This window comes from Falco rusticolus, chromosome 9, assembly GCF_015220075.1.
Source record: "Falco rusticolus isolate bFalRus1 chromosome 9, bFalRus1.pri, whole genome shotgun sequence".
NCBI classification, from domain to species: domain Eukaryota; kingdom Metazoa; phylum Chordata; class Aves; order Falconiformes; family Falconidae; genus Falco; species Falco rusticolus.
In genome coordinates, this window is record NC_051195.1 from 38297040 (window position 1) to 38322350 (window position 25311).

Genomic DNA, 25311 nt, shown 5'->3' on the forward strand with positions numbered 1-25311 from the left:
GGGAAGGGACAACTGCTGGCCCTTTTCTGAAGTTTTGGAGCATGAAGTATGCTCAGGAGGCCGACAGCATTACCCGCTCTACAGTGCCAGCTTTCTAAGCAACTTTCATCAGTTTTCGCACACACAGTGGCTCCCTCAAGTTTCGATTAAGGTTTGATCAAAGCGACACTAACTTCCTTCAATGAAAACCAGAGCCATTTTAGTGTTTTAGCACAGTATTTTAACTTAGCTGCGTTTATTGCTTACAGAAAGTTCACCGAGCCCACGGCGTGAGGAAACGAGCCGCTGTGACCTTCCCCTCGTTGCAGCCTTACTGCGAGCTGAATGTCCTGCGTGTCATCCTGCCAAGGGCCAGCAGGGGGCGCTGTTAAAATTGGCTGTCACCTCCCGCATCCCAGCGCAGCCCCGTTCCGTCCCGTGACTCGCCGTTCCCTACCTCCTCCCCCCCATCCCAAGCGCCTCAGTCCTGGGTGCTTTTTAACCCCTGACTGAAATGGATTTGCCACCCCGATCAGCCAAGATACAAGAGCCCTGATGAAACGCATCTTTCACTTAAACCTAGTAAAGGTCCCACACGGGAGCGGAGTCACGCAGCCGCTGCTGAGCGCTCGTATGGCAGCTCGGTGAAGTGACCCAGATCCCTGGGATGAAGGATGCCCCCCAGTCTGCTTTTAACTGGGGCTCTGCCAAAAGAGCCCTTGAAGCCCCTGGACATGAGCTGTGCTGGATTAGAACAAGAGGGACATCTTCTGGGCCAGGGAAATGAACACTGTCACACAAACAATCGTCCTGGTGCATCAGGGGCAGATATTTGGCAAAACTGGGTGACTTTGTAGGACTTGCTGTTCTGGTTTAGGATGAAAAAAATTATAAACAAACAATTTATAAAAGGGGGAATATATCCCTTTTCAGCTTTGAACCACAGTCACAGAATCACAGAACGATCTGGGACCTCTCTCTCTATCAGGCCTAATTAGATGCAAATGCTACCCACTTTAAATCAATCTGAATGTTCAGTAAAAAAAAAAAAAACAAACAACACATTCCAAACTGTTAACCAAATCTGAATATTCAGCCCTTCCCCACACACACAGTTTTTCAGACCCTCCTTCTCCACATCAATGGGTTAGCAACTTGAAGCAAGCACGATGCAAAAAATGCAACAGGAACAAAGAAATGGGAGGAGATGGAGGTACAAGAAGCATCTTCTGCTGTGCAGGTGACTTTCTGAAATTCAGACAACAGCTCACTCGGAACTGAAACCCATTGTGACATCCCATCTTCCTGTCTTCCAAGAGAAAAACGGACCATGTATGATAGAATGTAAGCAACTGTGTTAACAGGGACTGAAAGCAGAAAATGGGATAACTAAGTGATCTTGGCCCAAACTCTGTTCAAAACATAAAAGAAGTGCTAGCACGTGGATTTGGTGTATTTGAGAATATTTTAATTTTTAGCTGAGAAATACACAAAAGGGTAGAGTTTAAGGCATGCAGTCAGGCACGAAACTTCTCTTGCTTGCTTTTTGTGCACATACCTTCAGTGTAAGTTCTATGAAAAGGAGTAGATCCTATCTTTAATCTCTACATAAAGCAACTCCGAGTACCCACTTACAGCCTGAGGTTTGATGCAATGTTTACAGTTGTTCCTGGAATACAGGATTTGCTTACAGGGAAACTCAGTTCTTTTTCTGTCTGTGCGATTTGTTCTACGCCACACAAAGAAAATGTCATATATTTCACAAAGTAAGTTTGATCAGTGATAATACCAACAGAAGCAAAATAACCTTCTCCACATATATACATGCTGCACTTACAGACATCTGCTTGCACGGTTTTACTTTGATTGCTCTTTTACTGGAAAACACATATAATCTAGGACAGGAAAAAAACTTTGATTTCTGCACCATGCAAGTCTAGTTGTTGGTTTTCTTTTGAAAAACAAACCAAACTCAGACATCACAAATAAGACAGCCAAATGGTGCAATGAACTTTCACTGCTGAGGCAAAAGAGCAATTCAAAGATTAAGATTTTTGTGGATTTAGGCATATTATCTTTGAAACATCATAGGTATTGAAATAAATATCATAGGCACTGAGATGCTGCTTAAAAATACATTTCTGTTTGAGTAGCTTTTGGTTGGTAGTAGTTTAAAGCACCTTTGTGTCTACTCCTATGGGGCATTTGCTCTTAAAAAGCAAATCAGACAGTACCTGATAGGGAGCATATTCCCAAGCGAAATGTTGTTTATAAGCAGCTACAAAGGAGTGCTTTCTCTCCTTAATGCACTACCATTGTTCATACAGCTTCTGGTTTTATTTTTTATTATTATTATTTTAAAACATGATAGTCAAAGACTCTTCTCCCTTACTCATGCGTTTTTAAAATCAATATGATTAAAAATGAATCTACTGCGCATCCATGTGATGAATGTAAGAGCTCATTCTGCATTTTTCCCACAAAGGTCCCCAACCTGCATTTTTCAATATCACTTAGACTTCTGCTGCAATTACTGGGAAGAGACAAATCCCAACTCCTAAATGTGTTTAAGCTGTGCACTCCCAAGGACTTCAACGGTATCAGAAGTTCCATCCTCTGCAGGTGTATTAAGAGTTCTTTATTACAGTGACTTTTCAAAACAGGTAATCCTGAGATTACAAATAGTTGGCAAGTCCAGAACAGGATGGTCCCATTTCCTAGGCCCCATCGCAACAAAAGGGTCCATGCATGTGTTTACTTTGTTCCTATCCAGCAAAACATTGAAATACAACTTAAGCATGAGGTCAAATATCACTGAAAGTGCCTCAAGCAAGATTATTACTTCACCATTAAATCTTTTGAGAGCATAAAACGAAAAGTAACTCAGTGTGTAAGAATTAAATCTTAAAAACATGCACACGGAGGCAATGACATCTTTGATTTTCTAAAAATGAACAGGCCATTTAGCCCTGGGGGAAGAATCAGAACTCCCATTCCCGCTCTTACTTCTAACTAGGGAAGAGCCTATGGAAACAGTTTTCTTTACACATTACCTGCAAAAGTGGCTCAGAGTTAAAAGAAATAATCATGTCTACCAAGTGAGTCTGCATCCTCAAAAATTACAATCTAGAACTTAGTTTTAAAACACTGATAGCAACCATAATGTATAAAATATATCTGGCCTTTCTGACAAAAAAAAAAGAACTACAAAATTATCAAAAGCTAACTGTGCATTTAGATTAGCCAGCACACAAACAAAAGTTCAAGAAAAGCAGTGCGAAAAATGAAAGAGTAAATAATGAACGTGAAACAGCTAGGCTACACACTGCGAAGCTTGTAAATAAGAGCATGTAGCTAATATGAATTCCCAACTTCAACTGCAATTTAGTAACACTGCAGTGAATTAATTACAAAAACATAGGAACACATGAAAAATTGTATGCCAAAGTGTGCTTTTCAGCTCTGACATGGTCCCAGGACATATGGAAGGCTCATTGGGAGCATCTTCCTTTACCACCCTGACATTTCATCTTTGATTGCTCTGGCCAGAAATAAATTCCCCCTCCCCTCAAGCCTGATGTGAGAATGGCTAAACCACAATGTCTACCCCCTGTTCCACTGCAGCTATCGAAAGTTACAATTAGGAAACCCTGAAATACTTCTCCAGGGCCAACAAAATTAGGCAGGGTGATTCTAGTAGAAAGACTCCGGTAAAACAAAGCCAGACTTTGCTGGCTGGTCCTTTGCCAAAGTAGTCTCGTCACACAGAGCAGGATTGCTCAGAAGACACAGGAGAGATCAGATGTTTCTCAATACCACCACCTGACACCGACATTATGCTGACATGCAGGACATGCCCTGGTCAAGCTTTGCTGAAATCAGCGTGCCCAGAGCGGTTTATTAGCTGTCAGGTTTCCTAATGGCTGTTAGAAGTTCTTCAGATACTCTATCTTAGAGCTTTTGTTCCCAAGGGAATACAGATTATCCCATCCTCTGAAGAAGGTGATTGTCTATTGCAAAAAAATGGGGGAAATTTAAGAAATACAGAAACAAAAATCATGACTAGACAAGCATTGTGATTCAACAATAAAGGCAAAGCAAAACACATTATCACCTTGAAAGAACAACGTTAGATAGGAAGGGATCGGATTCTATTGAGCTGAACCCTGAAAGACACTGTCCGTTCATGATTAAGTTTGCTATGAATGACTCATCCACAAAGTAACGTGTAATGTACTCTTCAGCAGCTTCTCCCAGCAGTTCAGAACATAAAAGCCAGTCACAAATAAAAATTATAAGGCAAAAATAAAAAAACGACCACCCTATCTCCCATTTCTCATCATCATGACGCCTCACAAAAGAAAATACAAAACCTGAAAGCATTTTAATTTGTAAAATATGAAATGCAATTCATGCTATGGAGGAATACCTCAGCCTTTTAGCAAGGAAACAGTCTTCCCATGGGTGTTTGGTTATTAGCTATCATGCAAAAACAATTAGTCATTCAAGCAATTAAGGTAAGTATCTCCTAAAAAGGTTCTGAGCTTTTCAAGCCCTAAATGCAACTGCTATAAACCTAGACTGTTCCTGAGTGTGATTTAGTTATTGTACTGGCTCTCCTGAAGAGATTAATTGTATCATGTGTTGTAAATTCTTGATGCTCTTTTAGCTGCGGTCTGAGCCTCTGGTGAATTCTCCTCTTGCTCCTCGCACTTCTTATGGTTTAGGAATATGTCTGATTTTAAGAAGCGGCTGTAGCTGTCGTATTTCATGAGATTGAATATCTGGTAAGAGGTGGAAATAAAGATAAAAAAAATTACCTAAGTAAAACTAGATTTTAAATGAGAAGGATAGTATATGAATTATAAGGTATTTTTCTTCTGTTAGGACTAAAGCATTACTGAAAAGCATGACATTAAAATACACTTCAAACTCTCAAAAAGGGCTGAATGTAGCAAACAATATTGTAGGTTCCATGGTCACTGTTTTGCAATAATGTCTTTAATAGTTTAAGAATCAGATCATGGTTTTCACAACAGCTAATTGTGACAACCTAATACTGAAGGTGGGAGGTGATATACCATGGTCAATACATAGGATTTTACACCTGATGATCAGGTAACTGCACATGCGGACAAGCCAAGACATTACCTGGTCCCCTGCCACAGCAGCCTCAGGCCTGCAGAGCCACCAGCAGTAAAACCTAGTGAGGGTATGCTTCTGGCAGGGTGATTGGAAGATACTCAGAGGGACAAAGCAGAGCTGAAGAAGAGGTACCTTTTAGGCACCTTTCTGACTGCAGTTACTCTTATACATTACAGAATAGCTCACTATAAAGGCAGAGCATCTGGATCACAGCATCACAGAGTGGCTGGGGTTGGAAGGCACCTCTGGAGCTCATCTAGTCCAACCCCTGCTAAAGCAGGCTCACCTTGAGCAGGTTGCACAGAGTCGTGTCCAGGCGGGTTTTGAATGTCTCCAGAGAAGGAGACCCCGCAGCCTCTCTGGGCAGCCTGTGCCAGTGCTCCGTCACCCTCCAGGTAAAGCTGTTCTTCCTCATATTCAACAGGAACTTCTTGTGCTGCAGTCTGTGCCCGTTGCCCCTTGTCCCGTCACTGGGCACCACTGAAAGGAGCCTGGCCCCGTCCTCTTGGCACTCGCCCTTGAGATGTTTGTAGGCATCGACGAGCTCCCCTCAGCCTTCTCTTCTCCAGGCTAAGCAGCCCCAGCCCCCTCAGCCTTTCCTCATACAGGGGATGCTCCAGTCCCCTCACCATCTTGGTACCCTCCGCTGGCCCCTCCCCAGCAGTTCCCCGTCTCTCCCGAACTGGGGAGCCCAGTATGGACCCAGCACTCCAGGGGCGGCCTCGGCAGGGCAGAGCAGAGGGGGAGGATCACCTCCCTCCACCTGCTGGCCATGTTCTTCCTCATGTTGGCCACAGGGCCACTGCTGGCTCACAGGCAACTTGCTGCCCCCCAGAACCCCCAGTCCTGTCCCCGCAGAGCTGCCCCGCAGCAGGCCAGCCCCAGCCTGTGCTGGTACAGTAATTAAGAAAAGCCTCTAAATAATTTACACAAATACTGAAACTGCAAACTGAATCCAGACTGAAATAACTGGTTTAATCAATGTTTCTTAAACTTCTGCCAATTTTCCGATCCTTTTTAGACTACTACACAACCAAATGCCAAGACTGGTCTTGGGCAATATCAGATAAGTTGCAGGTTCCTGCCTCAAAGAGCTGATCGGGTACAGGTGTAATTTGCCAGTTAAAATGTGGTTTAAAATTAGTGATGGATTCAATTAGGCTTTTCGCTGGCCCAAGACCTGCCCTTTTTCTCATAGCCAGTATACAGCTAGCATGGAAGAACAACATCAGCGCCGAGTATAGCTTTTCTCTCCCAGGGCTTGAGTTTAGGCTTATTCCTCGACGTAACTGCTTTCTCTTCTATTTATACCCATTTAAGACAAAAAAATCTAGAACTCACTTGGAGTTTTCTGAAAACAAAATGGCTTGGGAGAGGAGCCTGGAATCTGTTCAGGTGTCAAGGTCAGAACTATATTTTGCTTGGTCTCAAAACAGAGGGGAAGGAAAAAAGTAAACCTCAAAACTGTAATTGAGGCAAAACCAAAGCCTACATCACCCTCTGCCTATTATTTCACTGGCAGAGCCTCTCTGAGTCATGCTTCATGACTGATTACATTTTATGGTACTCAGAGTAACTAAATTTCCAAGACAAGTTTCTGGATTCTGACCTGCATGTGTGGATTACTAGAGCTTTACCTTTACATGCCTCGTTTCTAACTGATAGTGCAAACACGTAACAAAACTGTTTGTTAGGGGTAAAAAAAAATAACAATCTCAAACTGCTTTTTCATTTCACATCCTCAAGGAACCTGGACAGATAAAGGCAAACACACAAAACTTCAGTGTTCTTGTCTGTGTGTTTGCTGAAATAGCTCCATTGCAAGTAAATTATATGAAGCATGTTACTAACCATTGTTCGTTTACATTCTTAAGTATTTAAGTTCACATTTAAAACAGTGGAAACCTTGCTTTATAAGCTACATATTGGAAGACTAAAATTCCCAAAATACTCTCTCAGTGTAGACCCAAATCAATGCAGTTAAGCAAAGTTAAATTACACCTCCTGGCACTGGCTTGCTACAATATAGTGAAATTTATCCAACCAACTCAAGGGGGAAAAAAAAAGTAAGGAAGACATTGCTTGTTAAAACTTCATAAGTCAGTGTTAAGAACTTAGACCCCTCTTGCTCCTCGTATTATTTAAAGCATCTCCCAGAGAGAAAGAGCTCTGTAAAATCAAAATCTTCTGGAGTCTGGTCAGCCAAATGCGCAGAACAGAAAGATTTTATAATCATGTGCAAAAGCAGAATTCTCTTTTTCCCTCCTCTCATCACCTCTGTGGAGCAGGAACATTTACCCTGTAAATATTTGGAAATCTAGAGATTTCTAAGACCCACTCTAACACCATTTCTTTGTTTAGCATGAACAACTGCCTCCAAGTTACTTATTTAAGGCCATCCCATGAGCACAAAAACACACCCCGCAAGCAGCCCCATTTAAATCAGTAGGTCTCTAGAGAACTGAAGTGCTAGTTACCAGCAATGCCATAGACCAGACTGGCTTTCAAGCTCTGCCTTTTTATACTTCAGACACACAGTGCCAGCAGTAGTTAACACTGTTCTTTAGAGAACGAATTATACCACTCATCATAACTTTATAAGGATGAAAAACTAGAGAAAACCATAACTCTTCCTGAACTATTATCTAACAGCAATAAACAGAAGCTTCAAGCAGTGGAAACCTGCAACAACCCATAAATGCTCTGCATTTGGATTTAAAAGTTCACAGACTTTCTTCCCACACTAGTGGGATTCCTCTACCCCTGATCTAGCATGTTTCCAGTTCAGGTATTACTATTCCCATGCTGTTCATGTGCATACTCGCTTGCAAAACCGCAAAACCTTTTAACTTCAGTAGTCTCTCTAGCTTCACCCACCCTGAACCGCACCGCTTAGATTTACCAGAACATTTTCTTTCCCCTCCCCCAAGTCTGAAGTTCTTCCACAAAAAACTTTGCTTCTTCACATAGAAACTGGGTTTCAGACATTTCCACTGCTAATGACTTAGAATCTGCTTGAAAGACAGCAGAGCCTTTGCTTCTCAGACCACTTCAACTGACCCAGTCGCTGTGCAAGTAACATATTCAATGCCTGATGTGAAATGGGTTGAAAACACTATTTAAATCAGTGTGCTTTCTCCACAAAAGACCCAAATGGAAAATACAGGTAGTCCTGAGGATGGTACAGAAATTAAAAATAGTACAGACTACAAGTGCTGGAAAGCTGCAGATAAGAATGACTCACTTGGTAACTTATGCTTCAAAATAAGCTAAATATCAAGAAAATTTACCACCAGAAGACATGCCTGCAAAATGTCATCTAATTTCTGCCAGACCTCCCAAGTTCTACAGAAAAAGGCAAAGCAGATACTAACTCCTCTTTCGAGTTTTGTGGGCTACAGAAGTGGAAGCTTTTCAGAAAATTGCATTATATTTAAATCAATACAAATACCAAAACAAAACAAAGTGAAGAATCTTGAGCTCTCAAGGAAACCAGTGGCAACGACGGAAACAAACATCAGCAATGACTCAGTGCAAGTGAATACACAGGAAAACGTAGGCACAAAGTTAGTCAGCTGGGTGATTCTCAAGCTACTGGCAGAGGAACCCAGGAGAAAACTTCATCCCATTTTCCAGGAAAGTCCTGCACTAGGAATTAGCATAGTTGTGTTGAGTCTTTTAACTAATTGGCGCCAGTTAGACAGGGCCAAGAACCTGGGGTATGGTGCATCCACCCTCAGAGCAGCTGCACTAATATCCCAAACACGGAAGCAACCCAGCTCTGTGCTTACCTGTTCCCTCCATACCACAGCAGGCAGATTCTCAACTTCCCTACACTAGCTTGGGCTTAGAAAGCAGAGTCCATTAAAAGCAGATAAAACCCAAAGAAACTGTTCTTGCAGAAAATAATTTTACCTGGTCCTGGAGCTTCTGAAACATGAGAGGGTGAGGTGTCTCCAAAATGGTCTCATTCAAACGGGACTGCCCTTCCACATTGACTTGGGAGGAAGCTTTACTGGACAGGAAAGTCATATATATTTCTTTAGCTTTTTCTTGCATCTGCAAAAGGACATATTTATTTAAAGAATTATTTGCTGTAGGAATATTCTCTGTATTTGCTATGTTTTGTTGGAGACTGCTCTAGGTCACCGAGTTTTTCAGGTTCACATTCTAAAACCAAAAATTAGTCTGAATTAAAAATGAAAAGTAACAAAACAAGTATATATCAATTAGCTTATTTGCGTACCTTCATTTGAACTGGAGGAAAAACACCTCTGTAGGCCAACTCCTGAACTGGCAACATTAGTGGAAGCTATCAGTACTCAGCACTTTGGTTAAACAGTAGGTTGCAATGTTTGAATCTGAGTATCCAGTGTAAAACTGCCCAGAATCATCAACTGGGCTTTGTCTTTACTATTTAGAAGGCTATTTTTACTAACAGATAATCACTATGTGCAAGGAACCCAGAGGAAAAAGCACTGTGAAAACTTAGTCTTACTGCAAGGCAAAACCAAGCAAAGTTAGCACGTAATCCATACTACTGCTAGATAACCTCGTCATACTGCATGCTTTGTCCTAACTATGTTTTTACCTCAGTGCAGCTCACGTGCAACACTGACTAGATGATTAAAAAACCCAACAACTTTGCTAATAGTAAAAATAAGACTCTCAGGAGCCTCTGAAGGCTAATAAATAAGGGTAGGTGTGACTTGCATTAAGCTGTTTGTTAGCTTTTGCCCTGATTTCAGCAATCGTGCTTCAGTGTTCTTTTCTTGATAAATCAGTAACAGTGATAACGTTTTGACCCAGCCCAGCATCTTTAGGCTTCAAAGCAGTAAACGAGTGGTCACAGTCTCAGAAATTCAATGCAAGCTCCCCCTTGACCAGAAGGTTGGATAAGAGGATGCCAGTGGGGGAGAAGAAAGACAAGCCAGGCAGGAGGCAAGCCTCCCTGCTGCAATCTGCATTCTGCACACCGAAAGCAAAGCCCATGCAGCAGCAGGCGCTGTACGATCCCAGGACATGGGTACTCATCAGTGCTCCCCACTGCACATCTAATGAGCAACCACATGTCCAGATCAGCACCAACTCAAGGGCTGTGTCTTTGATGGGAAGCGAGCCTGAAGAAGGAAGCATTTAAATCCTTGTCCATGAAGGAGTCACAGAATTTCTTTCATGTTTTACAGCTGAGAATCAACATTTGGGGATAATTAGAAGAAAAGCTACACATGTTTGACAATTCACAAGACCTAAAGAGTTAACTCTCACTGCTGAAGGGGACACACATTTTTCAGGAGTATTCCTTTTTAAACCAGATTATTAATCTGATAGGTCATGTGTCAGGTGCATTAGGTCACAATGAAGTGTTTTTAACATTTTCCAATCTTTCCAGTTTCACAGGCCAGCCACATCTGTTCTAAATGAGCAATTAATCCAATTATTCAGAGTTGCGACTGCTTTAACTAGTAAAGCTAATACCCTAATGCAGAGTAAAGGTACCTTTAGCTATTATTGCATACAAGCAAGCACAAGTGATTGTACTGACTCAGTCCTACCTAAATAACTTTTGAACCTGCTGTCCAATTTCAACCATATTTAAGAGACGGGCAAAGGACTGAGAAATAATTACCCTCCTATTGATTCAATGGAAAAGAGCAGCAAGAGAAAGGAAAGGGGAGGAACAGCAGCACATGCACCAAGGGAAAAGCTGCAGTATAGGACCAAAAGTTATGTACTTGAACTGCTAGCTAATCAACGCACACATAGCTCCTTGTCAGCCACAAGATGCTGTTCGCCCATGGAAAACAGGAGCAAGCTGGGCACTGTAGAGAATGAGTAGAGGAAGGCCTGAGGGGAAACACAAAACTAGAAGTACTGTGAGGAAGTTTAAAGAACACGGTAGAGGAACAAGAGGATTGTGTGGGAGGTTGGTGAAATGGGGAGGATCTCTGGATTTTGTGGGGAAGAATGACAAAGAAAGGAAGTGAAAAAGCTGTGGTAGGGAGAGGGGGTCATTGGAGAGACACAGGGGACCTGACTTTATAGTAATGGGGAAATATGGCAATGCACAGCTAAACTTCACAGGTCTGCTGCATGGGGAACAACTGTTACGCTAAGTCTGTGCTTTAGTGGCAGAACATCAGTTTAACTACATTTAAAAAAAAAAACAAAAAACCCCCCAAAAAAAACAAAAAAAAAAAAAACAAAGAGAAGACAGTACGGTTAAAGTTGCCAGTATGTTTATACATCCCCAAATGACATTCAGGGAGAGCTGGGTTCAAGCAGAGGAGACAGCGATGTTCCCCACTCAGTGGGTGGCATTCTTTGTTCTGCGTCAGCCTGAAACTAATGCCTCAGCACAGGGGACTCTACTCTGGAATTTAAACAACACTTAAACTGGGATCTTGTTCACAGGTGGTTATTAAAGGATTTCTGGCACTTTTCACTTACATCTGTGTGCTCACCCCAGCATCCGTGCCAAATTCCCATTTGGAGAACAAAGTTCTGTCTACAGAAACCCCCCTCACTATTTCAAGTGGATACAGTATTTTTTCCCACTTCCTTTCCTAAGGTCAAATTCAGCTCTCAAGCACGCGTGGCTCCCAAATGAGGTGAATGGAAGTCCCAGACGCTCATCAGAACGAGCTCCAGCGGTTAGCAGCTGTGCAGCATTACCCAGTCCTGCTTAACCATTGCCACATTCCACATAGGAAGTGGCAGAAGAAACTCTTGAATAGGTACACTTTGTTCTGAAATTGTCCTCTACAAAACTTCTCAACACAGGCATTTTGGTGGGTTTTAGCAAAAGCTGAAAAGATTTCCTGTTGTTTGAAGCATTTGTTACAATCCGTAATTTACAAGCTGCAAGAGAAGAAACATTTAACCCTTGGGAATTAGCGCAATGGACATGTTTATTTCATTGACAGTCACAAATGCAACAGCATATGACTAACTCCAATAAAATATTTAAAGTTCAATTTTATTCACTTATCCCCACCACTCCCATTTCAATAATTAAATGTGGCCTAAGATGAGAACCATATGGGTGGCAGAAGAGATCACTGCTACAAGTGGACTTGACCTAATTCCTTCCTCAGTCTTTGCTAAAAATCACTTTTCTATTTTAACTTCAATTTTAAAGGGATATCCTTTTTTTTTTTTCTTTAACTGCAGAGATGTGTCTTGAGTTGAGGGGAGGAATTTGTGCTTTTCTGCTGCAAGAAGATAGGCTGAATTCAGCCCATCTAAAATCTGCCTAGCCCAAGTATTTCAGTCTGCTTGCTGCCCAGCTCCGCAGATGCTGAAAACCTCCCCTGCTCCCTGAAACACGCCTGCATTTTGTATAGCCCACCCAAACAGGAAAACAAATACAAACTCACAGAGCAGTCTGGTCTGAATTCCATTTCTGCCTGCTCCTGACTAAGCATCCTCACCACTAGTCTAAAGCCAATACAACAGCCAAGAAGAGCCTGGCTGACCCTTGCCAGCCCTCCCTCCGGTCCGGTGATCTAGCAATCCTGGCCACGCGGCGGCTCACATTCAAGAGGAAGGGGACAGAGAAGATGTATCTGCACGGCATCTTGCAAGATCTGCCTGTGTTGGCTTGATATAAGTCAGCTTCTAGGCTGAGCCCACGTGACTGTGGTTAGAGTAACAACTGAACCGAATTTAGTAAGTCTTGAGGAAGGGTCCAGGATATTTTCTTAGAATGGCACTAAGGCAGTGAGACAGTTTGCAGCCAACAGAAAGCCGCAGAGCGAGCCTGCACCTACCTGCAAAGACCAGAAGGGAGGGAAGGGCAGAACATTTAGTGAGCCAACCACTCTGACGACGGTACAACAGCCTGTACAAAACCAAACACTGCTCCGGGCTGACATCGAAGGGATGACAATAACACTAGACACAATGAATACTTAATCCACTGGCCAGGTGTGGTGACTTTTGTGCAAGTTTAAACCAACCAAGAAAAACTCCACGCTAACACTCTCACATCAAGTAACAAAACATTTATCTTATACTTTAAAAAACAGAAAACAAAAATCCCATTCAATCCAGGTTAAATTGAAATCGGCTTCATCTGACCAGAAGTCTAAGTATCTATGAGCTAGTTTCTGTGGTAAACCAGTTTTAATGAGAAGCAGGTTATAAAACAAGTAAAAAGTTGGTTTTAGAATACTTTGCTCACATTAGATACAAAATGATTTCTGCAAGAGTCACTTTCAGAAGACAAATTCGTGCTTCATGCTATCATAAACACTGGGAAGATTTCTGGGTTTAGTGCTTTTTCTGGCTTTGTAAATGATCTAAACAAATCCATCCATAAGCAGTAGCTCTAACTGTAAGTCTGTGTCATTCTAAAGCACATTTATTCTAGCCAGCCATAACAGCTTTGGCAGTAGTAGATTCCAGATTGACCATACTGTGTAATGATCAGTACTGCGTAATTTAGCTAAACTTAAGTCTCTGTCCATTCATTTGGCAATTCATTCAAGAATTCACTAAGTTACTATCTCTATACATCAGTTTACCATTTCCTGTACTAGCATGTGCAATCCTAAAATAGCTAAAAAGATGGAAATTATTTAGGAAGGGAAAATACAGTTATTATCCCACTGCAAATGCGGGACCTTACAGAAGGATTTTCCACTTTCATTTCCATTTCAAAATGCAGTTTGATACCTGTCCAAGGGGTATCAAGAAAAGGCTACATACCCCCTGGCAAGGACACTGTACAGGGTACAAAGAAAAAATATCTGCCCTGTACAAAGCAAAGGGTTCTTCCTATTTGGTCATGGACTGTTATGCTGGCCTCTACTTCACCACCTCAGAAAGCAAATGTTTTTAACAGAGTAGAGAGATCAAGAACACCTAGATCCCCAGCCCATCATACTGAACACAGCCGCCAAGACGCTGCATGGACATCTGGGGACAAAAGAGAGGAAATGCTTTGTCACAAAATGATAATAATGAGATCTGCAGCTTGTGCCGAAGCAGAGCCAGGTCAGTGGGAGCGACGGTACCACATTTGCCCAAGCAGGAGGTTGGCTTCCAGTGCAACCCAGACAGGCAGCAGCTGAAACATTCCCTTACAGGCAAGGGGAGAGGATGACTCCCAGCCCCACTCTACCTGCTGACACTGCTGCCATCATAGTGGCATCCAGCACAGTTCTCTCTTTTATCCCATATCATTTACTTCCTTTCCCTTTCTCCTTACATCTTACAGAAAAATAGCCTGATTAGTTATTCTTTTCTGAAGACTATCTGCATTTGTGGACCTTAACGAGGAAGGGAAGCAATGAAATACACAAAGCTGAAATACTGCTAAATATTACAAAGTGCACAGTCAAATTGAACACTTTCCTCTTCTTGCAAATACTTGTCTTCTTTTTTTTATGGATCTATCAATATACAAAAATATTCACAACTGAAACAAGCAAATTGTTTTAAGGGGAATGCTTTTTCAGTGCAAAATATAGAATATTTACAGAAAGTAGACTCCTCCCTCCCCCCTCCTCAAAAATATGTTTTGTTGAAAATCCAGGGAAATTTTTTGTTGAAAACCTGCTGGAAACAGTTTTAGCTGACAATATTGACTGAACTTAAGAGAGGAATCCTGCAGTCTGGATACAGCTCTCTTATGCCTGCACTCTGTAATACCCCTAGTAACACAGTCCTGCCACCTGATTCCTATTCCTTGACATTTATGACGTTACTAAAAGCATGTATGGTCCCATTTGAACCAGGTTTAACTGGCATTTTCTCAGCCTCACCTGCTCATGGTACTCTACTTTGGCCAGAAGATTGCAAAAGGGGCTGTACATTTGTACCCGTTGCCTTCTAAAATGCTCCCTTTGGCAACAAGAGCTGCAGACACGTGAAAAGCGTAAAGGTGGGATTTCAAAAAAAGAGCTTATGGGATTTAGGAGTCTGACTCTCAAGGACAGCGATGCTCAGTTGGAGTTTTGAAACAACTTCATTTCATGTTCACGGAATCCTCATCTCAAAGATTAAATAAATTTGGAATTTCTCAAAAAAAAAAAGAAAAAAAAAATTACAAAACCTTTTCCAGAAAGAAGCAAACAACACACGGTACATATTTTAGGCCTGACTCTATAGGCTTCAAACCCTAATTGTGAAAGTGGATCCTGTGTTCCTGGTGGGTCTAAACACAGACCAAGACTCAAGCAGTGAAAAAAATTCAATTGACATAGCTGACTGAAAAATTTCCAATAGAGTATTTTCTACTAGAAAATTATAGCTTTCATGAAAATGAAAATGATCTGTAGGTATCAATTTGAATAAATACTTAAATGGAAATGTCTAAATGGATCCTCAATTTCTTTTGTTTTGCAACTTGTAATGTGATAAGGCAAAACTTTTCTTTTTGGCATCATAAAACGTTTTGTTTGTGCTGTTTGTTATTTTTATGTCCTGCTAAAATATTATAATGGTATATATTCTCATGTAATGAATTTTCTATGCTTTAAAAAAAAAGTCCTGAATTAAATATCTTTATATTTTCAAGCAAGATGGTGCAATATCACTGAATTAAACCTTTTGCTATTGCCAAGCAACAACAAAAGTTCAGTTTTCAAAACATGAGAAACAACAATTTCAGCATTTTGTTTTGATTCGAAATAAAACCAGCTTTGTTTCCAAACAATTCCACCACAATGATTTCAGCACAATTCCTTCAAATATATTTATTTGCACCCACATGAAGCATGTTATACAACAGAAACATTATAGCTCCAGCTCTGCTACGGAACCTTTGTTGAAAAGTCAAATTCATTTCAGAAACATACCTGTTTTTTTCCCTGTGTTTTCTTAAATTCTTCACATGCTAGCCAGAACAAAACATTTTCTTCACTAAATTCTTTCTTTAAAAACTCCTAGGGAAGAGAGAAAACAAATAAAACTTAGGATCCAATTTCTCAGTTGTTTTTCTCTCTTCCTGCTATAGCCATTAAAACTAGAAGCTGCCTACAGCTAGCTTTACCAGGGTGTGAGTTTACATAATACGGTGTAACAGAACTACTGCATTAGTGCATCTGCACACTACCAAGACACAAATGTAACAATCAGATATTTAGCACTTTGAAAGCACATTCCAGGAGAATGATGAGCCACATTTAATCTCAGAGCATATCAGTAACTAACAAAAAGGGATTCTTCAGTCTCCCCTAAATAACTCAAGCAATGTTATGGTCATTACTCAAAGGAAAATCCAAAAATATATGAATTAATTAGCAGGTGAGTATAATGACTATTCTAATAAGAGTCACAGATCACTTTAGATTCTCATCTAGTATCTTTCCGGGGTTTTTTTGAGTAAAATCTCTACAAATAAAAATTTCTAAACATGATTGTCATTGGCAATAAATTCACTTCAGCAAACTAAAGCAGAAGATGTATTTGAGTTCTCTAGACAGTGTTTAAACAAAGCACATTCCTCCAAAAGTGAGGCGTGTTTTAAAATGGGGAAAAATGTACACTAAATTTCTTTTTAAAATGTAAAAACCGAAATATTTACAGCTCTGAGATCAGTTTTCTTAAAAGTGTTAGAAAATAGAGACTAAGTAACGCCAAGAATTATATAGCACCAAGATTTTTATTTTTTTTTTAAATATTCTAAATCACAGTGTTTTGTAATTCTAATGTACATCACATTTCCAACCAGTCTGGCAGGAAACCATTTTATCCCAGGGTATTTTATCAGTGCTCGGTATAGCAAAACCATACTCAAGTAGGTAGTTCCCATTCCTACAGCTAATATGGCGAGAAAGCTTTGCCTTGAAAAAACAAATTCGCCACCCTCACCTAATTAAGCCTCAAGCCTGCATTTTGAGCTGCACAAGCCCACACTCTGTAGTAAACTTAAAGGGAATTATTTTCAGTACAGCTGCTGCAACACAGAGTAAGAGCCACATGCAGTTATGGGGCTCAGGAGCCGTTAGTGGTAACTCACTGTTTAAGTAAGGACAATGTATGAGAATAAAGAGTGCAGGATCAGTCCTCAGTGATAAATAATGCTTGGCAAGAGAGACCAGCGGCTCAAGGACTGTAGTTTATCCAACAGTAACTTAATCCTTGCAACAGCTGATAGATCCGATTAGAAAAATGCAACCAAAAGTCTTCCATGTGCCTTACGAGAGCAAGCTGCAGTGGTAGAAGGCAAAAGGCACTACTTCAGAAGCTCAGCAAATGCCACAGCTCCAGTTCTGCCACCTCTGCTCAGGGTACGTATCTAGAAGGATGCACGCCTATGCGTCTACAGCACTGCCACAGCGGCACCATTCATGCTGCGACTCATTCAGCTTTAAATGCTAATTTCGCTTTATAAAAAAATCCATAGTTAATATAGCAACCCTAAATCGTTTCACTCCTTCTGGATCTTCAAGGAGGTTCTCCAGTGATGTAGCCCATTTTGAGGTTCCTTTCAAGGTTTGGTGGCTGCTGCTTGGGTGACCCTCACTGTCATTTATCTCTGGAAAAAAATGAAAAAAAAGCCGTCTTAGTTAGAAGTGATGAATTTCACATGCATTTCTTCCCCACTGCCCTCTGCATCCTTGGATTACAGCTGCTCTCTTTAAAGGAAACACCATAAAATTGAAAATAAACACACACACATACTTGAATTGTGCTTTGCCTGCAAAGAGGCAAAAATGCCTTGCAGTTATATAATTCATGAGCATGTAAGCAGGCACCGTCGCTGTTTTATAGGAGTTCAAGCACCTTTTGCATGTGGAACACAATGACCGCAGCCTGTGTAGTAAAAGGACCATTTGCCTTTTTTTCTGACACTGTCGGCGACATTGGCTTCTAGAAAGCAAATCCTGGTCAGTCACACACATGACATTTATTTTTAAGAAAGGAATCACCACTGGAGGTTGGGAAAAGGCAAAGAGAGAAAGAAAAATAATGTTTTGTTTAGCAGAACAAGTCCAAAATGTTAACCTAGTCTAACGGGAGGAAAGACAGCTGGCAGAAGAGCCTCATTCCAGCTGAGTCAACCTGTTATTGGGTAAGTGGTATTTGGGTGTTTTTTCTGTTTGCTTGTTTGTTTTCAAGTCTGCCGAAGTCCTGCTTTTATAAGGTGTACTGGACTGTACCCACATCTTATCTGCCAGCCAGCCTTCTCACAAACAGGAGAGATGGTATACATTTTTGAATGTTTTTATCCCAGGGACAAGTACGTTACATCCAAGGCTGGTGATGCCAAAAAAATTGTTTGCTGGCTACTCATCAGAAAACCTATTACTTGGGAAGACTCCAGGAATTTCACTGCTGATCTGAAAAACTCTGAAACAGACATAAAGCACTTGGCGTCCCTTCCTCTCACACACAAAATGCCCAGAGAAGACAGCAGGAATGCAGGCCATGAGAAGTCAGGCTAAGAGCTTTCCACACACTGGAAAGGTGCACAAAACTCTTACTGTAATCAGTACAGTTTCTATTTATTTTTATAACTCCTTCATTTCTCCCTATCAACTTATTTGAAATATGGATCTTAGTAACTTCTGCTTAAGTTCCGTCAAAAAAACCCTTTTTCCTCCACCATGAAACTAAACCTCAGCAAGTATCTGAAAAAACTATCTATGCAGATATCTATGCAGATGCCCTTTTCAGCTGGTAGCTAGAATGATAAATGCTAAGGCTAAAGCCCTACAAAATATTGGCACGACAGCAAAGCCTGTTGAGTTTTGGTTGGTAGCAACCTGTCGATTCCATTTGTTTTTCTAACAGTGAGAAGGACCACTGTTTTAAATGAATTAACATCTCCTCCCTTGATAGCAGTGGTTTTTTTACACAGGAGAAATTACAAGGCTGGAAAAGAGGTAATGGAGCCACCAAGAGATCTGCACTTATGCCCCAGGTAAATACAGATGTAAAAGAAAAGAACGTTTCTGAAACGATCGAGCAAACAGTCACTGCAGGCTACATTTTTCATGTGTAAATCCTGTCTCTCTGTTGTCTGTCCTGCTCTCGCTCTGTGGTGCAGTGACAGCACCAACTTTAGACTTCTTACACAATGAATGCATGACTCCATACCTGCACTAAACCTTCCAGGATCAAAGATGATAACCAAGTTGGGTAAGCACTGTGACAGATTGGTCCCCAAAGCAGCAAGAATAGCTACAGCTCTGTGTGAGACACAGTCTGCTAGTTAAAGGTCAGGAGTCAGAACCTGAGGATTGTCTCCAAACCACTACACTGCAGGCTTCATGTATGACACAAGACTACAGTGAGTTAACTCTGCCTCAGTTTCCTCTCCCCTCATGCAAAAGGATGTGATTCTTGATTACTGCCTGCAAAATTTATTTTAGGAACCTGACTCAAAGTATCTCAGCATCTAACCTCACTAAAATCTGTGAGATTTAAGTGGGAATAACCAGGTACATTGAAGCAGAACACAATTGCCTCTGAGGAGCTTGAATCTTTTGTTATCTGAAGCTCTTGTTTTCTGAGGAGCTGCAGAATGGCAGCTCTGTGTGTACGGGTGCTAACGGCCTGAAGAACCAGGCCATTCCCCTATTTAATATATGATTTAGCACAGAACTTATGGGAGTGAGATTTTATTTCTAAGGGAGGATGTACATGACTTCTTCTTATGCCTGTTCTGCTACACCTTGTGGTACACAACTCTGTCATTCGTTTCCTCACTTAACCAGCTCCCCGCAACCCAAAGAGTACTGTGATTCTGAGATGAGGCTTGCCCGTCCATTGCTTGTACAACGCAACACTTTAATTTACCCTTTGCCTCGCTTTTATTCGAGCTGGCCGTTCCCCAGCACAGAGGGTTTGGGAAGCTGCAGGTGCTGGGCAGCTCTGCTGAGCCAGCATGGGTGCCACCAGCAACCATGATCCCAGCTCAGCCCAGGCTACAGCTCCCAGCATCAGTCCACACTGAGGCAGGGGACACCAGCCACAGTGTCTCAGTGGAGGCAGACGCTCAGACCGCCTGCACATAATCAACACAAGGTCAGAGAACACTCCTGGACCCTGCTATCAGGTACTGCAGCACAGCTCCTGTGCTGGGCAGTCCCCCCAAAACACAGTTACTGCATCCAAACAGGCTGCTGGGGACATCACCTGCCTGGTACCACCCTGCCAGCTGTGCCTGGGGCAACACAGCTGGCAGGGGCCAAAGCCACGCCAGGGATTGTGCCAACAGCTCTGGAGAGCTCAGGTCTGTGTGCATGGCACTGATCAAGCTCTCTCCCTCCAGGCTGACCATTCATCCCTGTGCTCAGGATCCCTTTGCAACCATGATAAAACATTAACACTCCCCTTCAGTGAGAATGTAAATACGCTGCATGTGACACATGACAGCGAGAAACACCCTGAAGTTTACGGGGATATTAAAACCACTGGGTATTTTTATTATACCCCATCAAATATGCCATCACAAATATTTTTTCTAATACAAAAGCGACCCCACCTCCACATGCTGTTTTTATTTACCCAATTTGATGTGAGATTTCTAGATTTTTTAAGACCTTAAAATAGGAAAGAGGTTTTCCCCACAAATGACTCAAGAAGATAATGCCCACATGCACATTTCATAACGTGTTACTGAATTACCTTAAAAATTATACTTCCGCTGAAGTACTATTTAATGAAAGTCTGAAACAATTTATTTTAGAAGCAATACTGCAATAAATGTAATTACATGAATGACCCTCCTGAAACCTATTTATCTCTGTTTGCTATTTATAAAGATAACTTTCGCCTATTAAAATCACCTAGCCAAAAATTTATGTAAGATACACTGGGAAACAAGCTCAATACCAATGTTTACCAACCAAAACATATACATCAGCATCATCATTTAAATGAGGAAGGCAGACATTTTCTGTTACTGAAAACCAGGAGGCAATTTTGTGCATCAAAAATTATTACAAAATGGCAGTTCTTCCACCAATATTTCTCTAAAAGTAACACAGAGAATGTACAACAGATGATAAATATGCTAACTACATTTCTTGATATCATAGGAGAGTGCTTGCTATCTTTTATACAGGTCAGAAACCAAGAGGCAGAGAAAGCCAACAACGGATTCACTGCGGAGCACAGTTGTAGAGTCTCTGCTGAAGCAAACCTTCCACTGAGCATATGACCATAACACAACTGCTAACATGATGTGCAGTGGCCAGCTGCTCCTAAAAGCACAGCAAATGATTAAGTGCTTATTTTAACAGCACCGTTAATTTAGAGAAGAACCCTGTACTTCTCTAAATTAATGTATTTGGAGCCAACTAATAGGCACTTATATTAGCTGGAGCATTACTTCAGAGAAGAGTCCTACAGAAGCTGCCTTCCCCCATCACACAATAGCACTGCCACATTAAGAGTGTGGATAAAGGCTCTTTGTAAGCGACAGATGTAACAGTAAGTGCAGCACTAATAACACTGTAATTATTAGTTGAAGTGTGGTATCAAAAATGGCAAATATTTGCCATTCTCCAAACAAGCACTTGGACTGAAACCACAGAAAGCATCAAGAGCATCGAATTTACAACTCAGGTCAAAACTCATGGTTTTGGCCCTTGCTTTCGACAAGCACAAAAAAAATGTGGGAACCCATCAAACTTTTAGAGACTCAGCCACAGCTAATTGAGTTAGACATGCTAATCCGTCTGCCTTCCAGAAGGGCTACACGCTGCAACGGTTTCCCAAGCTGCTGTCACTCTCAAACTGTTGATACAGTGGCCTACGTGGCACCATATCAAACAGCACAGGCTCACAGCCTTCACAAAAATCCTGCTGAATGCATTGCCTACCTAACTGCCTCTTTCCCACACACACTTTTCGCAAACTCTGTAACAAAAGACAACCGGCACACACATATGACAGAAGCACCAAGTCAGCATATTCCCTATTGTGTATTTAAATGTTAATAAACAAAGTTAAGAAAAACCTTCTCAATTTCTTCTTGAAGAACTTTGGATTGCACCGCCTGCATTTTCCCCTTTTTCACCTGGATTGTAAAAGCTGCGAGCCACAAACCTTTATTATTACTTTAAAAGTACCCGGATACCTTGTCTTTTCCTACCGTCACCAGAGTGCCTGTCCAGCAACAATCACCAGTCCAGAATTAATACATCCAAGGTTACGAAACAGTGGGAAATTTCATAAGCAAGCAGCTGAAAAGGGAAAATTCCCTTACTTTCCATGTATCCATGTGCCACTGGATGGATCCTCACACAACAAATTTTTCCTAGTAGCAGCTGAATTGTAGACCTTTTCGCTAGAGAAAGGCTGTCCTTCACATGCTTTGGTTGTTCAAAGCATGAACCTCAACATCCTCTTTTGTCTGTCTCTTACCAACAGATGGCTACTGGATTCCACTTTTAACTATAAGGAAGGAAACTAAAGGGACGTTCCGCTTTTGTAGCATCTCTGGAAGTGTTTGCCAGACATACGTCCCTTTGAAAAAAAAAAAACCAAAACCAACAAAAAAACAACACTAGACAAACACAGCGTTTGGCTTTTCTTAGAAAGACTGTAACTTCTTATTGCATGTTATAAAACGGGGCGTTGTTTTCGGGGGGTTTGAGTTTGTAACTTCGACTCCAACTGTTTTAGCAAGTTCCCGGCTTTGAGCCGGCCGGCGCGGAGCACCGGGGAGCGCGCCATGGGTGCCCGTACAGCACAAAGGCGTTACGGCGCCTGCTGCGGGGCGAACGGCGAAGCCCTGCGTTTGCCGCTCCGTGGCGATCTCCGCTCCGGTTTGAGGCGCTCCCTCCCAAGGCAAACTCCTCAAAGCCCCTTTAGAGCTCGAACAACCGCGCACTGCCGTCCCGGGCTATCGCCTCGCTACCGGTAACGGCGACAGGCAGAAGCTCGCCGTGAAGATCTGGCTGACGAGGCGTCAGCCCCGGCAGAGCCCGGCTCCCCCCTCCGTGCGGCCGCCGGAGCGGGGAGCCCGGCGCTCCCCCGCGGGCACGGCCGGCCCCGCAGCGCCCCGGCGGCAGGCCCCGCCGCCAGCCCGGCACAGCCGCGCCCGCCGCCATGGAGAGCCGCGGGACAGCTCCGCGGCGCGGCGGGACCGCCCTGCGGGGGCTGCAGCCCGCCCAGCCCGGCCGGACGCGGGCTCCAGGGAGCCGGCGCGGCCCAGGTAACGGACCTGGGCGGCAGGCGCTGCCGGGGCGTGCTCCGCGCTCCCCTCAGCCGGTGGGGCCGCGCCGGGGGCAGCCGGGCTGCCAGGAACCGCCGGGCCGCCGAAAGGGCGGGAGAGGCGCTGCCGGCCAGGCCCCCCCGCCCCGCTCGCCGCTCGCCGCCCTCCGCCCCGGGAGGGGGCTCGGCCCCGCTCTCCTTCCCCGGCGCTCGGTGGGAAGATGAAGCGCAGCCCTTCCCCTGCCGGCGGCGCTTCCTCCGGCGGGAGCGGCCGGGGCCGGGGGCCGCGGGCACCCCCCACCCCTTACCTGACGGCGGGCGCTTCCTGCTGAGCCGGCTGACGGCTCGGTTAAACATCTCGGGGGCGGCCGCGCGGCCCCGCGCTGCCCGGAGCCGAGGGGGCGGCCGCGCCTTCCCCGCTCCCCTGCGGGAGGCGCCCCGCGCCGCCCCGGCCCGCCCCGCTCCACGCTCCCCGGCCCCGCCGCCGAGCACGGGCCGCCCCCCGCCGCGCCCCGCCCGCCGCCCGTGAGGGGAAGCGGCGCCCGCCCCCCGCGAGGCCGCCCGGCCGGGGCGCGCTGGGGGACGGGGTGGCCGCCGGGCTCAGCGACCCGCGCACGGAGACGGGGCGCGCAGGGCCGGGCCCGCCGCCTCCGCGCTCCTCCCCGCGCCGCAGCCCGGGCTGAGGGGAGCAGCATGTCCACGGCACCGGCAAACTTGGCGACGGCGGGTCCCGCCGCGCTGCCCTTTTCCCAGCCCAAGGCCCTCCGCGGCCGGGCCTAAGGGGCTCCACTCCGTCATCGCCACTGCCACCTCCCTTCCCTACGCCCCCCCGGGCACCGATACTCAGGTCACCCACGTCCCTCTCCATCCCGGCTCCTCACCCCCCCCGGACCCCAGGCAGCTCTCTACCCCCAGCACTCGGCCACCAGCCACACTCGGGCTCCGCCGAGCAGGTGCACGAAGCAAAAATAGTCTCAAAAACACTCCCCCACGACAGTCACCTTCAGGAACTGGTATACTTTCTTACCAAAAGGGCCAAGTTCCCTGTGCTGGAGTGACTCCTTTGCTCTTACCCAGCCACAGAAAATTACTTCTCAACCAGAAAAGCTAACTTGAACACAGGTATTTGCACCTTCAGAAATAACTTTTTACTAGAATACCTAAAAAAAATATGCAGCACTGTAGCCAGCATGAGAAAACTGTGTAATTCTGAAAAAATCGTTAAGCCGTCCACAGACAATTATCTCAGGAAACACAGAACAGCAGCAGTGGGAAGCAACGAGTGCTTAAATCCCACGGGAAATAGCACCAACACCTAAGATGTCCCCAAAAGCACTGCTAGCAGACAAGCGAGCACTGGTTTTATTCCCACCGAAGGCAAATGCCATCCTGCACACACAGCGACACGTTTACAGCTAGCTCTGTTCGCTGAGGGAACATGGATGGGCTCCCCGTCTCGCAGAAATGTATGGATGTTTTTCACTGATGTGCATGAGGCCAAGATCTTGTTCCTGGGAATTGGTGACACCAGAACACTGAACACAAGAATAAACTGCATCTGCATTTCCAAAATAAACAGCAGCACAATACCTTCCAGCTGAAGTGATCTGGCCTGCGCACCACTGGACTTCTGCCTTCAGTACCAGGGCCAAAAGCTGTGTTCACTGGTAGAGATTTCTTGGCCCTTTGTGTGGATAAAAAAAAAAAAAAAAAAAAAAAACACACCAAAAACAGGGGAGGAAGGAGGAAGAAAAGTTTGCTGTGCTGCTGGGGGAACTGCTCAACAGCTGCACGTGGCATTTCCAAGCAGATGTGCGCTCTGGGACCCTGTCAGGGTCGCTGACCACGACGCCTGTTCTGTGTGTTCTGCTCTCCTGTTTAAGACTCAGCGCTTCGTTAGGACATAATGACATGAGGCAATCTTCCTTCCAGGTGAATCCAATGGAGATATTCAGGCATGGTTCACTTGCTGGGGCTTTTTTCGTCTTTTTCCACCAATAAGCTGCAATACCTGTATATAGCCACATGCAACTTTAATTACAACTTTATTCATACTGTTCCAGCGTC

General features: G+C 43.8%; 1 protein-coding gene across 2 annotated transcripts; it reads right to left on the reverse strand.

Moving 5' to 3' along the window:
• Positions 1 to 1425: 1425 nt before the first annotated feature.
• Positions 1426 to 23699, reverse strand: RGS10 (regulator of G protein signaling 10). 2 transcript variants are annotated; one of them, XM_037400228.1, is made up of 5 exons: positions 23553 to 23699; positions 17493 to 17611; positions 15930 to 16016; positions 9040 to 9183; positions 1426 to 4763 (listed from the first exon to the last, which is right to left on the reverse strand). In XM_037400228.1, exons 1-5 carry the CDS (start codon positions 23599 to 23601, stop codon positions 4617 to 4619), a joined length of 546 nt encoding a protein of 181 aa, XP_037256125.1. In that variant the 5' UTR covers positions 23602 to 23699; the 3' UTR covers positions 1426 to 4616. The 2 variants fall into 2 exon arrangements, with proteins under 2 accessions (XP_037256125.1, XP_037256126.1); XM_037400229.1 differs by lacking the exon at positions 23553 to 23699 and adding an exon at positions 22295 to 22455.
• Between the last annotated feature and the right edge of the window lie 1612 nt (positions 23700 to 25311).